The sequence below is a fragment of the Mixophyes fleayi genome, chromosome 4 (genome assembly GCF_038048845.1).
Source record: "Mixophyes fleayi isolate aMixFle1 chromosome 4, aMixFle1.hap1, whole genome shotgun sequence".
NCBI classification, from domain to species: domain Eukaryota; kingdom Metazoa; phylum Chordata; class Amphibia; order Anura; family Limnodynastidae; genus Mixophyes; species Mixophyes fleayi.
In genome coordinates this window covers 64,172,221-64,195,307 of record NC_134405.1, presented here as the reverse complement: position 1 = coordinate 64,195,307, position 23,087 = coordinate 64,172,221, and the positions used below count along the sequence as shown (strand labels likewise).

Below are 23,087 nucleotides of genomic sequence, written 5' to 3'. Positions count from 1 at the left end.
GTATGTGTATTTCAGAGTTATTCAAATAACCAGCAGGCTGACTGCTTTCTCTTTTTTTTTTTTTTTTTTTTTTTTTTCTTTTTTTTTATCTGATACTTGTTGCTTCCTCTTTGGTGAATTTGTAACATGCAAATAAAACACAAATGAAATAAACAAATGCCCCCTGTACAGACAACAGTACACACATATATATATATATATCTATCCACAGCCTCACAGAGATGCATACACACACAAAGGATCAGCTATAAGCTAACACATGCACACATAACATATACAACTATACAATTGTATGTACTGTGCCTACTATACACATAAATATCTATATTGCAGCATCCTATACAATAGACAATAAGAAAACAGTGTTTCTGTGCGCAGGAGGCTACATTCAGCAGCTTGTATCAAGGTGAGACATTTATATTAATTCCCTCCTTTTGTTTAGTATACTGTATTGTATTTTGGCCTTGTCAATGATTTGTGTTGGCAAAGGGAGTGAACAGCATTTATCTGTATCGGGTAAATGACTCTGTGGGCATGGGTAGAGACAAAGAGAGGATAATGTTGACATTATCCAATTATTGGTTGGATAGCATCATTTTTGATACTTGGTGAATTGAAGTATTAGTAGCTATAGCCTATAGAAATGAAGGTCTCTCGCTTAGGAGAAAAGTTTTCTATAAGTATTATTATTCTTTTTATTTTACATTCAGGTTTGTAAATTTGAGCAAGTTCATTTCTAAAAGTGCCCCTACACACTTTCATTTTTGACAGACAGTTATGCAATTTTAGAACCAATCCCATGTTTTAAAGATTTGTCCTTGAAGATATTTTTTATTTTTGTGGCATGTTATGTGTCATCTTTGCTGTGTTTCAGTACATATTACTGTCCTGCCCCCAGTATGCAGTTATCAGTAATGCTTACCTGTTCTGCAGCACTATCATAACATATTAAAGCAGTTGATGTCATTGTACAGGAACAGTAAGCGCTATGGAATTTGCTGGCGCTCAGGGCCGGATTAACCATAGGGCTAACTGGGCTACAGCCCAGGGGCCTCGGGCATCCAGGGGGCCCTTGAAAGTTCTCAGCAGCAGTATTGATCCGTCGGGGGCTGCTGAGCACTTTCACTGCAGTCCTTCACCGGCGCACTGTGGTCTCCTTACTGAGGAGATCTCGTGAGTCTCACTCTCACAAAATCTCCTCAGTAGAGAGCGTACAGCGAGCTGGGGAAGGACTGCAATGCCAGGAGGAGGTAAGTGCCTTGGGGGCGGCTCGATCATGGGGGGGGGGGGCTCTCATGGGGGAATGGAGGCCCCCTTAGCCCAGGGGCCTCCATTCCCTTAATCCGACCCTGCTGGCGCTATATAAATAAATGTTGATGATTACGATGATTCCACATCATAGACGATGGGCAAGTTCTGTGTCCTTTTAGGGGCAATTACAGTATCTTGTTGGGTAGGATTCCAAATGATAAAGGTATCATAGAATGTGAATTATCATAGGGGCAAACACAAGAGATCCACAGTTGCTTTTCAACCCTTACTCTTTTTTTGTCAAATGCCACATCACAGTTTTGTTATACACCTATCATACCTACTATACAGTACACTACATTATATAACGTGGTATGTCTGACTATTGCCCTACTAGAGTTTTGCATTTAATTTTCTTGAATGGTGTTTGTTTTTATGTATTATGCTGTAATCCCCCTCTGTATGGTACTGCAGAATTTTGTGGCACCTACTAAATTAATAATCGTTATAGTACAAGCGAAAAATATATTTTAACAAAAAATTGCAAAAAATATGATTTGAATAAGAGGTCCTGGTTGTCAAAAGTGGACCTGCATACCATCCCCCTAAACAACGCCAGTGGCCTTGTGTTGATTCTACATATTGTAGGAAACATATTTGGTCAGCCTGTGGATAACTAAACAACTGAATACTTGTTATTACTTACATCAATTATACACTCTGGTCAGTAGGACCTTCTTTACTATTTGTGCCACAATGTGATTGTAATTTAGATTGTATTTGTATGTCACTATCTACTTATTTTTACAATGTCTGATGTTTTATAAATAAATAGTAAATTATTATAATAATTCTTTTTTTTAATGCATTTTGTTACATAGCGTATTTTTTTGAGCAATATTTTATTTTTATTCAGATTATGTACGGAAGCAACAGACGGCAGTGAGTATGAGTGTATATTATTATACTTATAATGACATGCATCCTGATGTCTGTATAGCGGCTTATATACTGTATCTCTGCACTTCTTACAGGTCCTGCCTGCCTCCAGACCCTCCGTGCCGATATGGTAACACAAAATAGTGTCAAGTGTCACACTTTGTAACAAATTATGTGAAATATTGTTATTTACTCAAATATTACGTCCTAGGACAGATACAGTATAGACTGGGTTGCAGTGATAGTATTCGGGTCAGGTTCTGCTCTAGATTGCTGAATAAAAGCTCCGGTATTCACCTAGGGCTTGATGCTGAGCTGAAGTTATCATCATCATCATTTATTTATATAGCGCCACTAAATCCGCAGTGCTGTACAGAGAACTCATTCACATCAGTCCCTGCCCCATTGGAGCTTACAGTCTAAATTCCCTATATAGACACACACTCACACACGGACAGAGAGGGAGAGACTAGGGTCAATTTTGATAGCAGCCAATTAACCTACCAGTATGTTTTTGAAGTGTGGGAGGAAACCGGAGCACCCGGAGGAAACCCACGCAAAAACAGGGAGAGCATACAAACTCTACACAGATGTATTGCATTGACTGGGGCCTGTATTGGGCCACCAGAGACATAGATAATGATTGTGTGGGCAGTAGCCTTTAAAAGACATAGGAGGTGATTTAGAGTTTGCATTTGCACTGGGTAATGATATTTCCTTGTACAACTTGCGCCAGCATTTTAAGCTTTGAGAAGCGGATCATAAACATGGAAATACAGCACAACAAGACATACCTCTTAACTTAGGGCTCTGTTCAGCTGTCCCATCTGGTGAAATGTTTGTCCCGCGGGTGTAAATGTTGGGAGGTATCTTCCCCTCACAGCTGCTCTACATATGGTTTTGGGTGTCACCAGCATATAGAGGTTTTACTGGAGACTGGGGGGCAGATTTATCAAACCTTCTAAAAAGAAAAATGGAGGTGTTGCCCATAGCAACCAATAAGATTCCAGCTATCATTTTCTGGACTGTGCTAGATAAATGATATCTATAATCGGATTGGTTGCTATGGGCGACACCTCCACTTTTCCTGTTTAGAAGGTTTCATAAATCTACTCATAAATGAGCAAATAAGTTCACCAAGAGAAGAGGTTAAATGAAAAATTTGTGTTAACAGAACCATTGAATCAGTCATAGACTGCTTTTGTTTACCAAATAAGGCAGACAAATAAGAAGTAATGAGGAGGCTCTGTCCATCTCTTTCTTTACTAGTTTGCATAACATGAAGGAGGTGGAACCTAACAAAGTATTGTTTGTTTGAGTGAAACTTCCTCTTTACCATCAGTAAAGTTATTACACAGGAACATCCAGCTTCAGAACTCATGTTCTGCATTCCATAAGGTGACTGCACACACAGGCCAATGGCAATCGTCTTCTGACCGCAAATATGAACTCAATAATCATCCAATTAATTAGATCTGATTATTATCAGGCATCAGGGTAATTTTTGGGCACACACACACTGTCATATCAAGCCAATTGGGCAATATTGGCAGCAATATTACAGTGCACATGGTCAGCATCTTAAATGGCAATGCCAGAAGTAATCCGGTTAACAAACCGTGGAGCCAAATTGGACGTTGATACTGTCAGTTTAGGTTGAAGGATTCTATGGGGTTTATTTGTTGAAAATAGCCATCAAAGGAAACAATAGCAAAAACTGTGCACAAGTTCTGCCAAGGTGTGTAAACTTTCACATATATATTTGTAAATGTTACAAGATGGCTATATATTTTTGACCATCATGTATTTAAGGGTTTAGTCACACAAGGGGGTAAATGTATTAACATGCGGGTTCTTCAACACCCGTGAGTTCAGCGTCTTCGGCGATTAAATTTAAAGCGGCGCTGCATTGTAAAGGGAAACTTCCCTTTACAATGCAGCGCCGCTTTAAATTTAATCGCCGAAGATGCTGAACTCGCGGGTGTTGAAGAACCCGCATGTTAATACATTTAACCCCAGATCTTTGAATGTTTTATTTGGCAACTGGCAAAACCTGTGGTGTTTATTAGGTTTTTTAAAGCATGTTAGAGGTTTTTTAATATGTGTTTGACTGGGGATTCATCACCTTTTGTGATTCGTCATCTTCTGTTCATCCATACTTATCATATGGGGTGAGGTAGGCCAGCCAGATCACAGCAGCACAATGTATTTCAGGAGATGAAAGGAGCAAGGACTTATGTATTTTAAGTGTAAGGCTATTTAAAGTAGTTATAAAAATCTGAAATCATGCATTTGTGTGAATAAACCCTTCGGTTTCAACACCCTTAAGTACGGGTGTTGTTTTGTCTGGCAATGACCACTCTACATAGTAGCGCCAGTGACTAAAATTCTGACGAAAGTGTTGGGTAAAATGATGTCCCCATCACCTCATAGCACATGAGCTGCCAATCAGTACATTTTGGTCACATTTCACTCTAATCCAGGTGTTTGGTAGCTGTCCACAACAACAAATCACAATGCAGGCGTAGGCTCGTTCATTAACAGGCAAACAACGTTTGGTATCACAATCTTGCTATTGCGTACAAGTTTATAATAGAAGACACAATATATGTATTACCCTTAGAGGCGGATCAGGCATTTCTGCATTCTGCACAGATCAGTATAATGAAATAGGACAGCCAGCTGTTGAATACAGTTGAGGCAATGTTAGGTCATGGCACTATATGTCCTGACGTGTCTTCTCTGTCTTTTTCCAGTGAGTGAAGTGCCAGAGGTAAGTGCACACTGTGTTCTTCTCCATATCTTTTTCCTGTCGTTATTTGACTGTCTCAGCTTTCTTCTTACTTTTCCAGGAGGAGGAGGAGGATGACGACTTGTATGAGCCGCCCCCATGTCAGCTGCAGAGTAGGACAACCCCATCTGTCTGGACACCCCAGGAGAATGACAGTCTCTATTTAGGTACAAAATGGGCAAAGTTCATGAAGCATGTTTAAACATAGAAACATAGAATTTGACGGCAGATAAGAACCACTTGGCCCATCTAGCCTTCCCATTTTTTAACCTATGTTAACCTCAACCCCTGTTTGATCCTTAGTTCTTTTGTAAGGATATCCTCATGTCTATCCCAAGCATGTTTAAATTGCTCTACTGTATTACCTCTACCACCTCTGATGGGAGGCTACTCCACTTAGCCACTTCCCTTTCTGTAAAGTAGTTTTTCCTCAAATTTCCTCTGAACCTCCTTTCCTCTAGTGTCAGTGCATGTCCTCGTGTTATAATACTTCTCTTCCTTTGAAGAATGTTTCCCTCTTGTACCTTTACAGCATAGTATTTTTGTAACAATAGTCCTTGGAACAGTATGTACTACTCCTCTAGGACATCAGCAAACAGTTGTAGTTTATCTCTAGTCTTCCCTCAGACCAGCCTTCCCTTACTATTGGTTATAGAGCTTCAGCTGTGAGACTATGTCTTGTAATCCAGCATAAAGACATTCTTTGCTATCACACACACTGTCACATTGACAGTTTTCCAAACAGGGATTTGCACTAATGAAAACAGAACCACCTATAGGCTGCTATCCTGTGTACGAGGAAAACTGTATGGGTTTGGTAGATGGTTGTAGGATGTGATGGGATCTTGGCGAATAGCAGGTGATACAGAGCTCTCTATTTATGTATCACTGTGTCATACAGGGACTTGTGAGGGTCAAAAACACCATCATACTATTAATACTCAGACAGTAGTACTCAGACAACCCTGGCCGAATAAGCATAGACAAAGTATTCAAGAAGATTATTGAAGCATTAAATTTACAACTATTTATAGTCTTTATATATATATATATATATATATATATATATATAGTCTTTATATATAGTCTTTCACAGGGCCATAGACAGTTTTTACCAGCACAGCTATGAGTAGAAAATGCAATGGTCTTCTGTTTCCCAGGTCTTATGTTGTACATGGAAACCATATAGGACCTCATTTAGAGTTGGACGCAAAGTCCGTTTTAGGCGCATCCAACATAAAAACACTGCCACGCACGTGCAGAAAGCACCAAATCCGCCTGCATCTTGGACGCAATTAACACTTGCGACAGCTTGCGACTCACAACGAGAGAATGGGAGAAATGTGGAATTGTGAAGACGTGACCATGTAAATATATCCTATTCGCAGTGAGGCGCAGACGCAACACACGTCAAAACAGGGCTAAAGCTGTGCGGCAGGAATTAGGTGGCGCAAGCATTAGCTAGCTGCAGGAACTGCTCGCAGCTCGATAGGGTATTACGAGTGGGATGCAACTAGAGTTGCTTGCCACTCGTAATACCCTACCAAGCTGTGGCACACTCTCACTCCTACACTTCTTAAACGGACTTTGCGTCCGACTCTAAATGAGGTCCATAGAGTACATATATTGTTTGGGTATACTTAAATCGTACATAAAGTAATAACCGTTCTGGTAAATGTTTCCAGGTTGTTTTTCTTAAATAGTTTTTATACTGTAATGTGTAATTAGCATAATTTCTTCAGGCCGTCCGGCAGGTGGACCTATTCCACAGAAACCTCCCATACCGGAAAGGGTTGAGCAGGTAAGGGATTATATTACAGCTCCTGACAAATTCTAGAATGGATGACTCTTAAAACAAAGATATTAGTAAGCATGTTAAAGGTCATTGCATGGATTTTTTTTTGCCTAAAATGGCTAATTTAAAATTTTAGAGAGATAATGTTAAATGCTTTGCCGAATATTTAAATTCCTTTACTGGTATGGGAACTTTTATAAACATGTTTAGGAATGCTACAAGATACCTTTCATATTTGATGAACTTATATTTTAGATTTAGTGGTCCTTGGTAGTTGCACTACTGCGATATGACCACAAGGTGGCCTACCTTACACTGGTTTGTGATAATGTTGTGCACAAAACAGTGTTTATTAAGTTGTGGTCCAAGGAAACAAAATTACTGACTTATTCAATTTGTTGCAAATGTCAGAAACTATTCAAAAATAATTACAATCTAGAACAAAACATTCCCCTTGTACTTGGGGCTGCACTGATTCTACAAAGAGTGACCATGGGAAGAATTCACAAAAAAGTATTGGTTTTCTTATGCCTATTTTTTCCTAGCTAATTACCAAAAAAATAAAAATATATCTTTTCTAATTTTCTACTAAATGAATGCCAAATCTGTTCAGCAAAAAAAAGGCACTATAAAATTTGCTCAGTTAGACTTAGAAATAAAAAATATACTCTTGTCAAAGCTAATTATGCACAAAATTGCATAGGTTGATCCTAGCATGATGGGATAAAATACTGCTGGTCATTGGAGTAGTGTAAGGCTGGGTACACGCTACAGAAAATTTCTCCCGATATCTTTAAAGATTTTACTAACGACTGAGAGTCCCAATCAGCAGCCGATTCATCTGTACACACTTTTGCACAATTTTACAATGATTTACCTTCAGATCTGTGATGTAACCATCTGCTAAAAAGATTGTGATTCTAGACTCTATGGATATCTGCCTACACTGCTGGCCCTGAGTGCATACACACTGCAGAATTTGCCCGACATCGTTCTATCGTTTATAGAGTTTTTAATCCGGTTATAAAATCAAATCAAACAATACGATGTGCTTTGGTATGATAAAACATAATTGTTGGAGCGTACACACTAACCGGTCATATCAGTCGTTTATCGTGTGATTGGCCGATAATCTGTTGAGCAACCTATATTGTGTACCTAGATTAAGTCTTCATAAGCAGCAATCCTTTGAAATGTACGTTTCCGGATTTTGAGACAACAAGTCCTTCAGAGTGTGACCCTCCACCACTTTGATTGTGCAGTGTAATTTATTAACAGAATCCCAGCACGTCCATGTACTTTACTACAACATGAATCTGGGTCATCGGTGAATTTATCTAGAACATATGCCTGACCCTGGCCTGACAATTGATGAGCAGTAGAATACTAGCAAGGTCAAATGGACATTAACTTACAATACCATTTGTCTTAAAAGACCTGCTGATAACATGCATAGGTATATAAGTAAAGATTGCTGATCCATATCAACAATTCAATAAAACATAATACACAGGGCCTGGGACCCCCCCCCCCCCCTCCCAAACCACCACCTCTGCAGAAATAGGTTCAGGTTACATATACAACAAAAAATCTGCGATCAAGTAGCAACGTTTATTGTTTCATAATTACACATAATACAAATGGCATTGAACAAGATATGATTTCTGTACATGAAAATATACATATATTATCTATCTTCATGCAGTTGTTCATGACAAAAGCTGTTGCAAACTATATAACCAAATGTAATGTTAATAGCATATCTCTGTAAATACAAAAATATATAGAGAGTAAAAAAAAAACAGCAAGAAAAAATTAAAATGTATTTATCCAGTTGACTGTGTGGTAATAACAGAAATAAACCTTTTCATTGCTGTACCTGAAGATACGTTGGCAGGGCTGAGTATTTATCCTACTAGAAAAACTGTTGAATTCACCCCCTCCTTTACATGACACACATTATGAGTGTGATATAAATGTAAGACGTAGATAGCAAGACGTGTGTGATGTGTTGTTGAATTACAAGATGACCAATGAAGGTGACAGGTTGGTTTTAAAATGACCAAAGTGGTTCTTCATATGAACGTGTATAAGTCTCTGTTTTTATCCTCAGAGTCACAGGCAGCCGATACCACGTGAGTTATCTTGATCTTCTTTTCGGGAATTGATTATTATTATTATTATTAATATTTATTTATAAGGCGCCACAAGGCATCCGCAGCGCCGTACAGAGACAAACAAAATCACAATACAATGGGAGACAGCACAGTACAGTAAACACAGCAACTCAGTAAGCTCAATGCACAGCTAGAGAGGGCGGGGAAGGGGGAGGGAGGATCCGCAAACGACGGGGCCCAAGAAGGAGGGCGCGGAAGACAGGGAGACCCCCAGGGGGGAGGAGGGAGAGTGGACGTGGGGTGGAGGACCCTCGAGGAGGAGGGCTAAGTAGCTGGAGAGCAGAGTTAGAAGTGGTGGAAACAGGAGGAGAGATGGCCCTGCTCAGAGGAGCGTACAATCTAATTGATGATGAAAGGTCTTTGTTGTGTAGCCATCTTCACGGTGGGAATCATCTCCAAGGGGTGTCTTAATTTACCACTGCCCCCCTTTGCAAAATATTAGACCTCACTCTCTTTTCACTAAGCTGCTCTTTCATCATGCTAGGTCACCCGAGCCTATCACAACTATGGTACAATATATTGTATTGTAAGAGTACTATAGAAGTAGCACAATGCAGTTATCTATATATACAGAAATAAAACTGTTGAGAATAATACCCTCATTGGATGATCACATTGCCGGCCACTTTGCACACATCCCGCTGCAATGCTTTTTCAATATTTTTATTTTTCTCCTACTCAACCTGATCTTTTATTCCATTGTGACATTACGCTCCCTCTTTCAATTTTTGCTGTTCGCGCCATTGGTTCCTCTCCCTGGTGCACACCCCAAGATACACCTGTAGTAGTTTGGCTAGGATATGATACTGATGCAGAGATGTCTGGCTGAAATCCCCATATTAGTACAGGAAAGTCATGTATGAGAAAACGGATATAGAACATATAGGGCATGTGGGGATGTTGAAATTATAAACATTGAGGGCCTGATTCATTACAGCAAAGTGAACACAATTTACATTGGGGGTTTTTTTTTAAACAGGAGTAAAATTCATGCAGGTGCATATTCGACAAGAAGAGTTTGTAGCCGAATATGGCCATACGGCACTTGCAGTATATATATATATATATAGACTCAGTGTCAGCAATATAATCATTAATACAAATACTTTAAATAAAGTAGCTGGTGTAAGGGATACAGCAGCAATTCACATACATGAGAGATGCCCAAATCTTGAATCGGACAGATGTGCGTGTACTCGTCCTTACTGTACACCGACTACGTGCACGCGCCCCTTCTCTTCCCTGTTAGGCCCTTGAAATTGCAGGCTGTCGGAAGTGTCCTTTGTTTTTGAAGATTAATTGCAAATACTTGCGTTTACTGGCATATAGTCCAGTTCTGAGCATACACAGAGCAATTTTATGCAAAATACGTCCCATTTCAGCATTTCCGTTCCTTAATGAATCAGGCCCTGAGTGTATGTACGTTGTTAGAAAGGGGCGTAGCTGGAAGTAATGTATAGTTGTGTTTGCTAACATCTCTCTTCTCCTCTGTTGTAGCCCCATTGCAGCCCAGACCAGTACCATCTATAAAACATGCAGCGCCTCTCCCCCTCCCTGACCGCAGGGTGTCTCTTCCCTGCACTGCCCTGAGGTCACCCCCAACGTCTTCCAGCAAGTTTCCACGAGGCATGGATGGTGAGAGTTCCATGTTCCATAGAGGAGTGATCTTTAGAGGCGCTCCTTTCTGCTACACCCGAGAAAGACTGTGACAGGGCTGCAAGCTAGCAGTGGTAGCCTGCAAACACTTTAGGCCTGATGTAGAGTTGGCAAGTGAGCGGAAATTACACAGTTTTATGCACATATCACTTAATACAACAAGTAGAAAGCTGATTGTGATTTCAGGAACTATACATTTATTATTCATAATCACTGTAAATAGATTTTGTTGTTCCCCATTCATACTTAGGAGTCAGTTTATCAATAGGAGAAATGCCTATATCTAGGTATGTTTCTAATGTAGCAAAGCCCCTTGGCCAGTGATGACTAATAGGACCTCTGGTGAAGTTTCCCCTTGCAAAGCATGGGCAAGGCTGTCCGCCATCTAGCGCCATCTCAGGATGAACTGAAACTAATGCTTCAGTATGAAAATAAAGCATTTTCTTTTAAACAAATTTATTATTATATTTTTTATTTTTTTCTATTTTTTACTATTTTGTTTAATATTTATTTATTTTGTTTACTTAATCTCGAACACTTGGGCTTTCAGTTTCGGTGCGAAAGCGCCAGCCGAGAAGCCAGCTCACACGCGCGCAGGTTGACACCAGACTAGCCTGGCGAGCAGTACGACTCCTGAGTGTTGTCAGGGGACAGAGCATCACTCATCTGCCTCTGTGAAATTTTGTTCATAAACAGCTCAGGAGGAGTCTTGGTAAATAGACCCATTAGCTTCCTGTTGCGATAAACCCAGAAAATAAGTTTTTGTTGACCATCATCGTGGGACTCCCATATGTTGCATTTTTTTTTTCTCTGGCACAGTCCCGAATTTTTTACCATCAACATTTTTTAATTGACAATATTTATTTTCCTGGTGAAACCAAATTAGCAGGAGTTCAAGTTAGTATGTTGTACCTGTTTAGCCTTAGTTGGGACCATAAGAGAAGTATGGGGCAGGTTATATTGCCTGAGCGAACATCAGGTCACATGGTGCCCTAATGTGAGCTGCAATGTTACTGTGTGTATATGTGAACTCATTGCCCGTCCTATGATACTGACGCCAGCCATCTTTGATTATCTATTTTGGTATGATTTTTTTTTAACGAAGTTACAAATGTCTAGTGTGGAATGTGGCACATCATTGGCTAGTCCTCAGTCTGTGCTAGAGCTGCAGACATGCCAACGTGACCAATGTCATCAGGAAGAACTCTATCTGGTCCAGTATTCCATGCTTACATTTAGCTGAATTAAAGTGGTAATTACATGAGGGAAAATGCACCCAAACCTGTGGAATGTAAACATATTAGACATCACAGTGATGTTTAGTGCACATATAAATGCAGGAGATGTGTATAGCCTTCTATATAATTGCAAAATATTACACAGCCAACGTCTTAATGAAACATGAAAAAATTGAATGATCTAAGTACAAAAAAAACTAATCAGGTTATCATAGATAAACAAATACATGTTAAAATACAGGTTAATACTATATAATTATCATTTAGTGCAGAGTTGTCCAACCAATGGCCCACATCCAGTATTTTCATATTTGTCATCCTCTGTAACCACTTCTATATGATATGACACGTGTATTGGATTAAGGATTCACCCTTTCAGCATATATTTACAAACACATATCCACCCAGCTGTTTAAAAGACTTGTATATAAAACTGTCATATTCACAGATATGTAATTATTAGATATGTGTATTCCCGGCTCTTGTAATCTATGTTTTTCTCATCCTTTGCAGATTTGTATTTAACTTTGCTGGATACACAGGTAAAGTTTGGCATCATGCCGTCCCTTAATGGGACATTATTCTGTGTAGGGATAAAGATCCTTTTCTGCTTGTCCATGATGCAGTACGTTCAGGGACAATAAGTTATTAGATCTTACACACTTTGCTACTTCTCAAAAACTGAGTTATTTGAGTCTCAAAACCGCAACCTCACAATGCAAATGGTCATTTGTGATGGTCTGCGGCTACTGTTGCTCAATTTCCCAGATTTATGGGAAAGCACATGGATTTGTGAGCCAAGATAACGGCATCTTTGGAAGTGCAACCGTCTGATGGGGGAAGTTGAGTGAATGTAATATGCAAAACAGTGGTGGAAATGGGGATGTGTACTGTGGTATGTCACACCGCCACTTCTCCTACTGCCTTCATTGTAACACTAGCAAATTCCGTTCACTTACATTCCCATTACATTTTCCATACCGCCACTTCTAAATATCCACTTCGACCATTGATGCAAAAGCAACGTTTTGTTTTGCAGGATGGGATTATTTAAATGAGATAAGACCCAAATTCCACATTCTGGAATTCGGGTCGTATCCTTTAATGGGACATATTTTGCACCTTCCATTTTCCGTCAGGAAAGCTCATTTCTTGGCGAGCTTCAACAGAATTTTCCGCCAAGTCCTAGAGATGGGCTCTCGTACCTATACATGTTGCGCCCTCCATTTTTACATCAACCATACTTGCCAATTTCTTTTTTCTCCCCTTCGAGGTGAAGTGCAAGTAGTGAGGGGGACAGGGCTTCACATATCGCGTCATTTTGGTACCGCCCCCGCGATGCTCTGCAGAGATTGCATCATTTCACCATGTGTTTGTTTAATCTGGTATTGATAAATATTAACTTTGCAGATTTCTATTTAAGAGCATGTGATCACTTTGGTGCTTTGTAACTTTGTATTATTTCATAATATTCGTGGTAATTGAATTTTACTTGATATTTTTATCCACTCAGTAATAGATTTACCTAATTACCCAAGTACAAATGACCAATCTAGAATTTTGCAGCAGGAAAAATAGTTTTTTGTTTTTCTAATCAATGACCTACGTTTTACTGCCCCCTCCTGCTTCTGAGATACTGCCTTGGTTAACTCATTCTCATAATAAATAAGAGAGTACAGTTCTAAGTATATATTTTATTATATTGCTTACAATCTAAATAGTTGCATTCCCTTTCTTCACTGCAGGCCAGATCACACAATGATGTTGCTACAGGTAAGAACACACAAATCTCTGTTGAATTTGAGGGTTCTCCAGTGAATATTCTCTGGATCAGAGGAAGGAAACAGCTGGAGAGTCACAGGTTGTGTAAGTCTGCTGTAGCTAGACAGTAACAAGCAGCATCGTTCATCTGAACGGAGATGTTGAGGATAGTGAACAAGTCCAAATATAGCAGCATATGGTATAAGTGACAACAGAATTATTATTTATTATTACTGTTTGCAGATTTCAGTATAGCCAAGTTCTAGCTTCAGCTGATCCCACCCTAGGTGTTGGCTAAGCCCCAAATTAGTGGTTGTGCACACCACATGCTAATTCTCTCACCCCCTCCTCATATTGTACTTGTAAAAATATAAGTGGTTAGTAAAAAAACAAGTTGCAAAAACGTATTCTAAGTGTAGCGCCCCTGTCCCTAGCACACCGAAAGGGTGGTGAAATGTTCTCTCTCTCTTCAGTGCCTCCACCCAAGTCTTCTGCACAGTGTGGTGGGATGCTGACTGTGACTGAATCCACCAGACTCTTCACTGTTATTTTGCCACACAAATGTTCTCCACCTGTATCTCTATAACTTAGGTGACTGTACAAATGTGTAACTCTGTAGCCTTCCTCTGCAAATTGCCAGCTAAATACCTCCTCTTTTAGAAGCCTGTGACAAACCACTCCCTTTGTCACAATATATATATATATATATATATATATATATATATATATACATACAAGTTAACCCGTGCATGGTACTCATGCATTCTAGTCAAATCAAGCTACTTAAGGTGTTAAAAAGGTTCTTGTCATGCATTTGGGCCATAGCCCAGGCCTCAACCACCAACCACTCCCCACTGTCACCCCCGGCAACCACCAACCACTCCCCACTGTCACTTCTCCTTCAAGAAATATATATATATATTTTTTAAATCTTTATAAACACTTTTAACAATTAACAAATTAAAAACATCTTAGTATACCAAATTTCAGCCCTTTCTGAATTTTTTTTCCCACACACACTAAGAATTTAGTAGGTCAGTGTATAACTGCGCCCAGCAGGTGGCGCTGCAGCTTGGTTTTATTTTTTCCACACACAGACAGACTAACACAGTCCACTAAGCATAAATATTATATATATATATATATATATATATATATATATATATATACACACACACACACATATCAGTAAGAAATGAACTCTCGCTTTTCCACAGGCAGTGAAGAGAAATCCAGTCTTCAGTCGGTGGTGAGTAAGCACATGTGTTGGCGATATATAATAATGAGTAAAGTAATGTGCTCATATTCCACAATGCAGTGCATCTGGTGGCACTGTTTCTATGTTTGGCTGTGGAGAGCTATATTTTGCTGGGCTATTATGGGCTTAGTATGCCTGTCTCACCGTGTAATTGTCATAGAAGTACAATGTGGAACTAATGACATCAATAGTGCATGCTTTTGGAGAATAAATGACTCTTCTCCAGTCAATGTCTCCTTACAAGGGGGACTTTATCTCCACAAATGTGTGAAATATATATATAGAATTAGTTGACTCTCATATATATTTATATATAATTTATGTTCTTTTTCCATTATTAAGCTATCCGCTATCCGTTTCTGTAACATATTGGCTATTTAATTATGTTCTAAGCATAGAATATATAATATACCTACATGTACAGCCCTCTAGCAGCACACTTAGATGGTCTGTCAGTGCACATCATAGCGCACACCTGCTTGCTCTGCTATCGGTATAGAAAAGGTGCACTGTACAAATGTGTAGCTATCACATCAAGTCCAGTCTCCTTTCATGACATTAACAGGGGGATATGGAGTGCACACTATTGTATATTACCTGTGACCGTAACTAGAACTTCTTGTTATCAACAGAGATTATTGATCTCTATGGTAAATGTGTTCTCCATACCCACTGCAGCGCTGAATGCACATAACATAGTACATGCTGTAATCCAGGTGTCTCCAGTGATTCATTTATTATGGAGGATGCATTTACCATACAGTTCAATGATCTCTATAACAGCAGGCATTTTAGCTGTGTCCGCATCATAAACACTATAATATAGTGTAATAAATAAATGTTTTAGATTCCCCTGTGCTACCTCCAATGGCAGGAATATACATCTTAGGGTAACATCCAATTGAACAAAAACAAATAAAGTGTACTATGCGCTATTGGTACATTATACAACAACAATAGAATTTTATTAATTATACTTTAGCCTACAGCACTTGGTGTCCTCAGGTGGTCTCCCATCCAAGTACTAACCCAGCCCAAGCCTGCTTAGCTTCCAAGATCAGACAAGATTGGGCTTGATCAGGGTGGTGCAGCTGGCATATCTTAACATAATGTTCATTTAAAGTGATGTGTGCCTTCTTCCTAATAGAAGTGTGTCACTTCCTATTTTTCCTCTAGTGTTACAATATAAACAAGCAAACAAATATTGTCCTTTAAAATGATGTGTACTTTCTTCTACTATAATATAGTGTATTTGATGGTTATTGATGAGAAAACAGCTTGTCCCACGTGTGTGCTATCTTTTGGTTTAATAAAGAAAATATTAAGAGTGCATATTGTAATTTATTTATGCTTTTGATCTCTGTTATGTTTCTGCTTAAGTTTAAAAAAAATCTATGTATTGCTTATTCCCTTTTCCTGCAATGATTTGTTTTAGATTTGTGCATTTGTAAGAAATCATTTCGGTTTTCAGTTCTAGAACACTTTAAAGTGTTCAGGTTTCAAGAACAGAGAAACTCGAAATTTAGGGCAGTCTGAAAACTGTCCAGCAAAAACTGTACAGATGGCAGCCTTACTTTGGGCCTCATGTAGGAGTAAATCCAGCTATAAGGTGCAATATTGTACTATGGGACAAAGTATACATTTGCACAAATTGTTATATTATTTTGCATTCAACCCCCTGTGATCGGTATTACTGGACCTTATCCAAACAAGTGTCACCAAGTACAATACTAAATTACTCAATATGCATACTGTTGGCTTATTATATTACTATTTATTTATAAAGCACCACCATATTATGCAGCACTGTGCAGATAATATGTAATAATTCACATCCGTCCCTGCTCCATTTCTGCTTACAGTCTAAATTCCCTACCACACTCACTAAAGTCCATTGTAGTCAGCTGCCAATTAGCCTACCAGTATATGTTTGGACTACGGTGTTGGTCGGTATTGAACCCCAACTTTGCCTATCGCTGTGCTGCCCGTCTTATGTATGTTATGTATGTTGTTAGCAGTATCATGTCCTATTCAGATTGTGGCCCTGGTTTGCTGCTTCTACAGTCATTTCTGAATGTTGAGCAATAAGGATTCTTCATTGAATGAACTGTAAATGAATGTTGTGCTGCATTGTGATACAGGACACGGGAGTGATGGACAAACCTTGGTACGCAGGAGAGATGGATCGCAGAGAAGCAGAGATAGCTCTGCGCACAGTTAATAAGGTAAAGATTAATAACTGAGAGCTTATTAAGCAGATTTCTATAAACACACCATGAGATTACCTCCATTGTGCTTTTATAACTCCACCTATTTCCCATTATACGGCTCACCAATTGCACAACAGCTGGGTGTATATACAGAGAGCTTTGTGCCTAGAGCCATCACAGAAGACACTGTGATTAATGCTATACTGACCCACATTATCTATAATTAAATACACTGATCTTGATTTATTGCTAACTACCCATATTGCACTACACTCACCGCAGTACATCTAGAGACCCAACCACTTGGACAGAACTACCTTTGTCTTGTTATTATATACATTTGACTGATACAACATATTGCTTCTTGCAATTCCTGTTTTTCAATTGTATCCTCTCTCACATGAGCTCTACCAATGATGGGCAACAGACGGCCCTCGGGCCTTCACCTGCGGCTTCCAGCTCCTTCCTCGTTTATTGTCTGATTTATTGGTTATAGCTTGTAACACTTGTTTAAAATGTCTACTCATATATTAAAACATTTAGGTGTCTCCTTTACTAATTGTTTTAACTGGTTAGAGGGCCACCCCATGTGGCCCCTGAAGTGTATCAGGTTGCTCATCACTGATCTATACTCTATATTGCTCTACACTTCCATCCTACTTCTGTGTATCTTTGTGGCTTGTAACTTCAGCCAATAATCAGTCCTGTTTCTCTGTCTGTTCATTTGTCATAGCTCCTTGGTCATTGTATATGATCCTTTCCTGAAACTCAACATAATCTGTCCCTAAAACATGTCCTATTACCCCATCTGAACTAATTCTACTGTCCGGTCAACAGCCTTAGCTGGGAATGTCTGACTTGGTGGATTGTAGTGAAGCCAGATGTACAGTAGTTCATTCGTTATATCTCATGTGTCACGAATATCCAATACAGGCTGTGACAAACTCAGTCCCTATAATAAGCTTGACCCACCTCAGTTTACTGACTCCAGGTCAGGTTTCCAGCAACAGCCTCTTCTAGCCCTTCCTAATAACTTTTCTGTATGTCTTATCTGTAGAATGGCTGTTTCTTGGTGCGTTTGAGCAAGGCACAGAGTCAGCTGCAGCCGTATACCCTGGCTGTGCTCAACAATGGCCATGTTTACAACATCCCCATACGAGCTGTGGGCAACCGCGGGATTTCATTGGGGAAGGAGGGCAAGCAGCATGAGGAGGTAAGCGAGCAGTGGGGTATGTGCCATAGTCACACTAAGACAGGGGCAGACCAGCTGCCTCAATCTGCCTCCTGATAGGATCAGTCATAATACTATTAGCTTTTCATGGTATGGTAGCAATATAGGTTAATGTTTCATAATGATTTTTGCTGTGACTGTGGTAAGTAGCTGCTGTGCCTGCCAGGTAGTATGGTAATACATGTGCCAATCCTGTATGGTCAGTTTCACTGTAGAAAATGAATAATGTATTGGTTTTGTACTGATGCACAGAACACCATCACTGTGCCCAAATTCTCCCGTTGGCTATGCAAACATCTGCCCTTCAGAAAACTCTGCCATATGGCTCATAAAAGCATGAGCTTTGACAAAAACTTAGGCAGACTTGTGCAAATCAAGGCATACAAGATCTCCAAGTCAGATTTATCGCTGTATCTCATTGGCTTTATGCTTTGTAAATGAGCCCCATAGTGTTTAATGGCTAGTTTGTAGTAACGGAATTTAATACTCAACACTCCATCCATTTTATTTAATTTTCCACCATGTTATGGTGCTATCACCTCTTCACAGAAGATCGTAGGAACTTGCTAGTATTTGCATATGTGGAAGATGGTTACATAGCACGTCTTGTATCGCATAGACTGATTATGTAACGTATAGATCTGATAGATAATAACATACTTAGTCTTGTTGAATGTTCTACCATTTTTCATGCTTTACTCAACAAAGCTTTCCAGTGCAAGTAGCTATACACAACATTTACTAGTAGCTATACACAACATTTACTAGTAGCTATACACAACATTTACTAGTAGCTATACACAACATTTACAAGTAGCTATACACAACATTTACAAGCAGCTATACACAACATTTACTAGTAGCTATACACAACATTTACTAGTAGCTATACACAACATTTACAAGTAGCTATACACAACATTTACAAGTAGCTATACACAACATTTACAAGCAGCTATACACAACATTTACTAGTAGCTATACACAACATTTACTAGTAGCTATACACAACATTTACTAGTAGCTATACACAACATTTACAAGCAGCTATACACAACATTTACAAGCAGCTATACACAACATTTACTAGTAGCTATACACAACATTTACTAGTAGCTATACACAACATTTACTAGTAGCTATACACAACATTTACAAGCAGCTATACACAACATTTACTAGTAGCTATACACAACATTTACTAGTAGCTATACACAACATTTACAAGCAGCTATACACAACATTTACAAGCAGCTATACACAACATTTACAAGCAGCTATACACAACATTTACAAGCAGCTATACACAACATTTACAAGCAGCTATACACAACATTTACAAGCAGCTATACACAACATTTACAAGTAGCTATACACAACATTTACTAGTAGCTATACACAACATTTACAAGCAGCTATACACAACATTTACTAGTAGCTATACACAACATTTACTAGTAGCTATACACAACATTTACAAGTAGCTATACACAACATTTACAAGTAGCTATACACAACATTTACAAGCAGCTATACACAACATTTACTAGTAGCTATACACAACATTTACTAGTAGCTATACACAACATTTACTAGTAGCTATACACAACATTTACAAGCAGCTATACACAACATTTACAAGCAGCTATACACAACATTTACTAGTAGCTATACACAACATTTACTAGTAGCTATACACAACATTTACTAGTAGCTATACACAACATTTACAAGCAGCTATACACAACATTTACTAGTAGCTATACACAACATTTACAAGCAGCTATACACAACATTTACAAGCAGCTATACACAACATTTACTAGTAGCTATACACAACATTTACAAGCAGCTATACACAACATTTACAAGCAGCTATACACAACATTTACAAGCAGCTATACACAACATTTACAAGTAGCTATACACAACATTTACTAGTAGCTATACACAACATTTACAAGCAGCTATACACAACATTTACTAGTAGCTATACACAACATTTACTAGTAGCTATACACAACATTTACTAGTAGCTATACACAACATTTACAAGTAGCTATACACAACATTTACTAGTAGCTATACACAACATTTACAAGCAGCTATACACAACATTTACAAGCAGCTATACACAACATTTACTAGTAGCTATACACAACATTTACTAGTAGCTATACACAACATTTACAAGTAGCTATACACAACATTTACAAGCAGCTATACACAACATTTACAAGCAGCTATACACAACATTTACTAGCAGCTATACACAACATTTACTAGTAGCTATACACAACATTTACAAGTAGCTATACACAACATTTACAAGCAGCTATACACAACATTTACAAGCAGCTATACACAACATTTACTAGTAGCTATACACAACATTTACTAGTAGCTATACACAACATTTACAAGCAGCTATACACAACATTCACAAGTAGCCATACCCAACATTTACAAGCAGCTATACACAACATTTACACTATAGACAACTTATCCCATAGATTATAAGTTTTCGAGCAGGGCCTTCCTACAGTGCATCCGGAAAGTATTCACAGCGCTTCACTTTTTCCACATTTTGTTATGTTACAGCCTTATTCCAAAATGGAATAAATTCCTCTTTTCCCTCCAAATTCTACACACAATACCCCATAATGACAATGTGAAAAAAGTTTTTGGGAGATTTTTGCAAATTTATTAAAAATAAAAAACTAAGAAATCACATGTACATAAGTATTCACAGCCTTTGCCCAATACTTTGTTGATGCACTTTTGGCAGCAATTACAGCCTCAAGTCTTTTTGAATATGATGCCACAAGCTTGGCACACCTATCTTTGGGCAGTTTCACCCATTCCTCTTTGCAGCACCTCTCAAGCTCCATCAGGTTGGATAGGAGGCGTCAGTGCACACCCATTTTCAGATCTCTCCAGAGATGTTCAATCGGATTCAAGTCTGGGCTCTGGCTGGGCCACTCAAGGACATTCACAGAGTTGTCTTGAAGCCATTCCTTTGATATCTTGGCTGTGTGCTTAGGGTCGTTGTCCTCCTGAAAGATGAACCATCGCCCCAGTCTGAGGTCAAGAGTGCTCTGGAGCAGGTTTTCATCCAGGATGTCTCTGTACATTGCTGCATTCATCTTTCCCTCTATCCTGACTAGTTTCCCAGTTCCTGCCGCTGAAAAATATCCCCACAGCATGATGCTGCCACCACCATGCTTCACTGTAGGGATGGCATTGACCAGGTGATGAGTGGTGCCTGGTTTCCTCCAAACATGACGACTGGCATTTATGCCAAAGAGTTCAATCTTTGTCTCATCAGACCAGAGAATTTTGTTGCTCATGGTCTGAGAGTCCTTCAGGTGCATTTTGGCAAACTTCAGGCGGCCTGCCATGTGCTTTTACTAAGGAGTGGCTTCTGTCTGGCCACTCTACCATACAGGCCTGATTGGTGGATTGCTGCTGAGATGGTTGTCCTTCTGGAAGGTTCTCCTCTCTCCACAGAGGAATGCTGTACCTCTGACAAAGTGACCATCGGGTTCTGGGTCACCTCCCTGACTAGGGCCGTTCTCCCCTGATCGCTCAGTTTAGACGGTCGGCCAGCTCTAGGAAGAGTACTGGTGGTTCCAAACTTCTTCCATCTACAGATGATGGAGGCCACTGTACTCAATGGGACCTTCAAAGAAGTAGATATTTTTCTGTACCCTTCGCCAGATTTGTGCCTCGTGACAATCCTGTCTCGGATTGGTTTGTCTCAGACATGTACTGTCAAGTGTGGGACCTTATATAGACAGGTGTGTGCCTTTGAAAATCATGTCCAATCAACTGAATTTACCATAGGTGGACTCCAATTAAGCTGTAGGAACATCTCAAGGATGATCAGTGGAAACAGGATGCACCTGAGCTCAATTTTGAACTTCATGACAAAGGCTGTGAATACTTATGTAAATGTGATTTCTTAGTTTTTTATTTTTGATAAATTTGCAAAAATCTCCCCCCCAAAAAATTCACGTTGTCATTATGGGGTATTGTGTGTAGAATTTTGAGGGAAAAAAAGGAATTTATTCCATTTTGCAATAAGGCTGTAACATAACAAAATGTGGAGAAAGTGAAGCGCTGTGAATACTTTCCAGATGCACTGTACATCCCTGTTTTACCAAATATTGTTTTATTACTGTGTTTGTTCCCAATTATGAAGCGCTACTGAATTTGCTGGCGCTATATAAATAAATGTTGATGATGATCTTGATGATAAACCTGCTTGTCTTGTCTCCATATGTTCTCTCTCTGAACATCAAAACGTACACTTCTATTTCCTCCCGTTTTATAACTTGTTTCATAATGTATGGCCTTCTTCTACACATCGGTAATGCCTGAACCTCTCTCCTTTCCTCAGGTATTCCCTAGTGTTGTTCAGCTGATTGAGCATTACCAGAATGAACAGTTGTACCTGGTGAATCGGCAAACATCAGAAAGAGAGTCCACCTCCCTGCTATACCCTGCTTTCTTTTGAGAGTGTAACCCATGTATGCACTCTCTGTTCTGTCTCTATCATCATAGCAGGACATCTCCATAGTACAGTCATATCATGCACCCATTAATACCCTGCAGCAGAACTTGAAACTCTATCCAGGATTTCTTCATTCTTTCTGCAGCAGAGGTTAATCTTCCACAATAACTAAACAGCAGCAATACAGCAGTGATAGTGTCAGACGTAAATGAGTGTTGGATGTTTTAAATCATACCTGCCAACTTTATGTAGCTGGCATCTGGG

At 39.2% G+C, this 23,087-nt stretch overlaps 1 protein-coding gene and 1 pseudogene across 1 annotated transcript; one reads left to right on the top strand and one right to left on the bottom strand.

Moving 5' to 3' along the window:
* Positions 1–79: 79 nt before the first annotated feature.
* Positions 80–23,087, top strand: SH2D6 (SH2 domain containing 6). Its single transcript, XM_075207309.1, has 14 exons — positions 80–406; positions 2,168–2,193; positions 2,286–2,320; positions 4,947–4,963; positions 5,043–5,148; positions 6,724–6,782; positions 8,890–8,911; positions 10,451–10,588; positions 12,361–12,389; positions 13,593–13,620; positions 14,826–14,857; positions 17,008–17,091; positions 18,134–18,289; positions 22,710–23,087. The coding sequence occupies exons 2-14, from the start codon at positions 2,171–2,173 to the stop codon at positions 22,824–22,826; spliced, it is 846 nt and encodes a 281-aa protein (XP_075063410.1). The 5' UTR covers positions 80–406; positions 2,168–2,170; the 3' UTR covers positions 22,827–23,087.
* On the bottom strand, positions 15,847–15,962 carry LOC142155554 (5S ribosomal RNA; annotated as a pseudogene).

Excerpts from the sequence above, each read along its gene's own strand:
- SH2D6 (XM_075207309.1), top strand. The coding sequence starts at position 2,171 with ATGTACGGAAGCAACAGACGGCA. Across the intron at positions 8,912-10,450 it reads TCACAGGCAGCCGATACCAC|CCCCATTGCAGCCCAGACCA; the intron begins GTGAGTTATCTT and ends CCTCTGTTGTAG. Across the intron at positions 17,092-18,133 it reads CTCTGCGCACAGTTAATAAG|AATGGCTGTTTCTTGGTGCG; the intron begins GTAAAGATTAAT and ends TCTTATCTGTAG.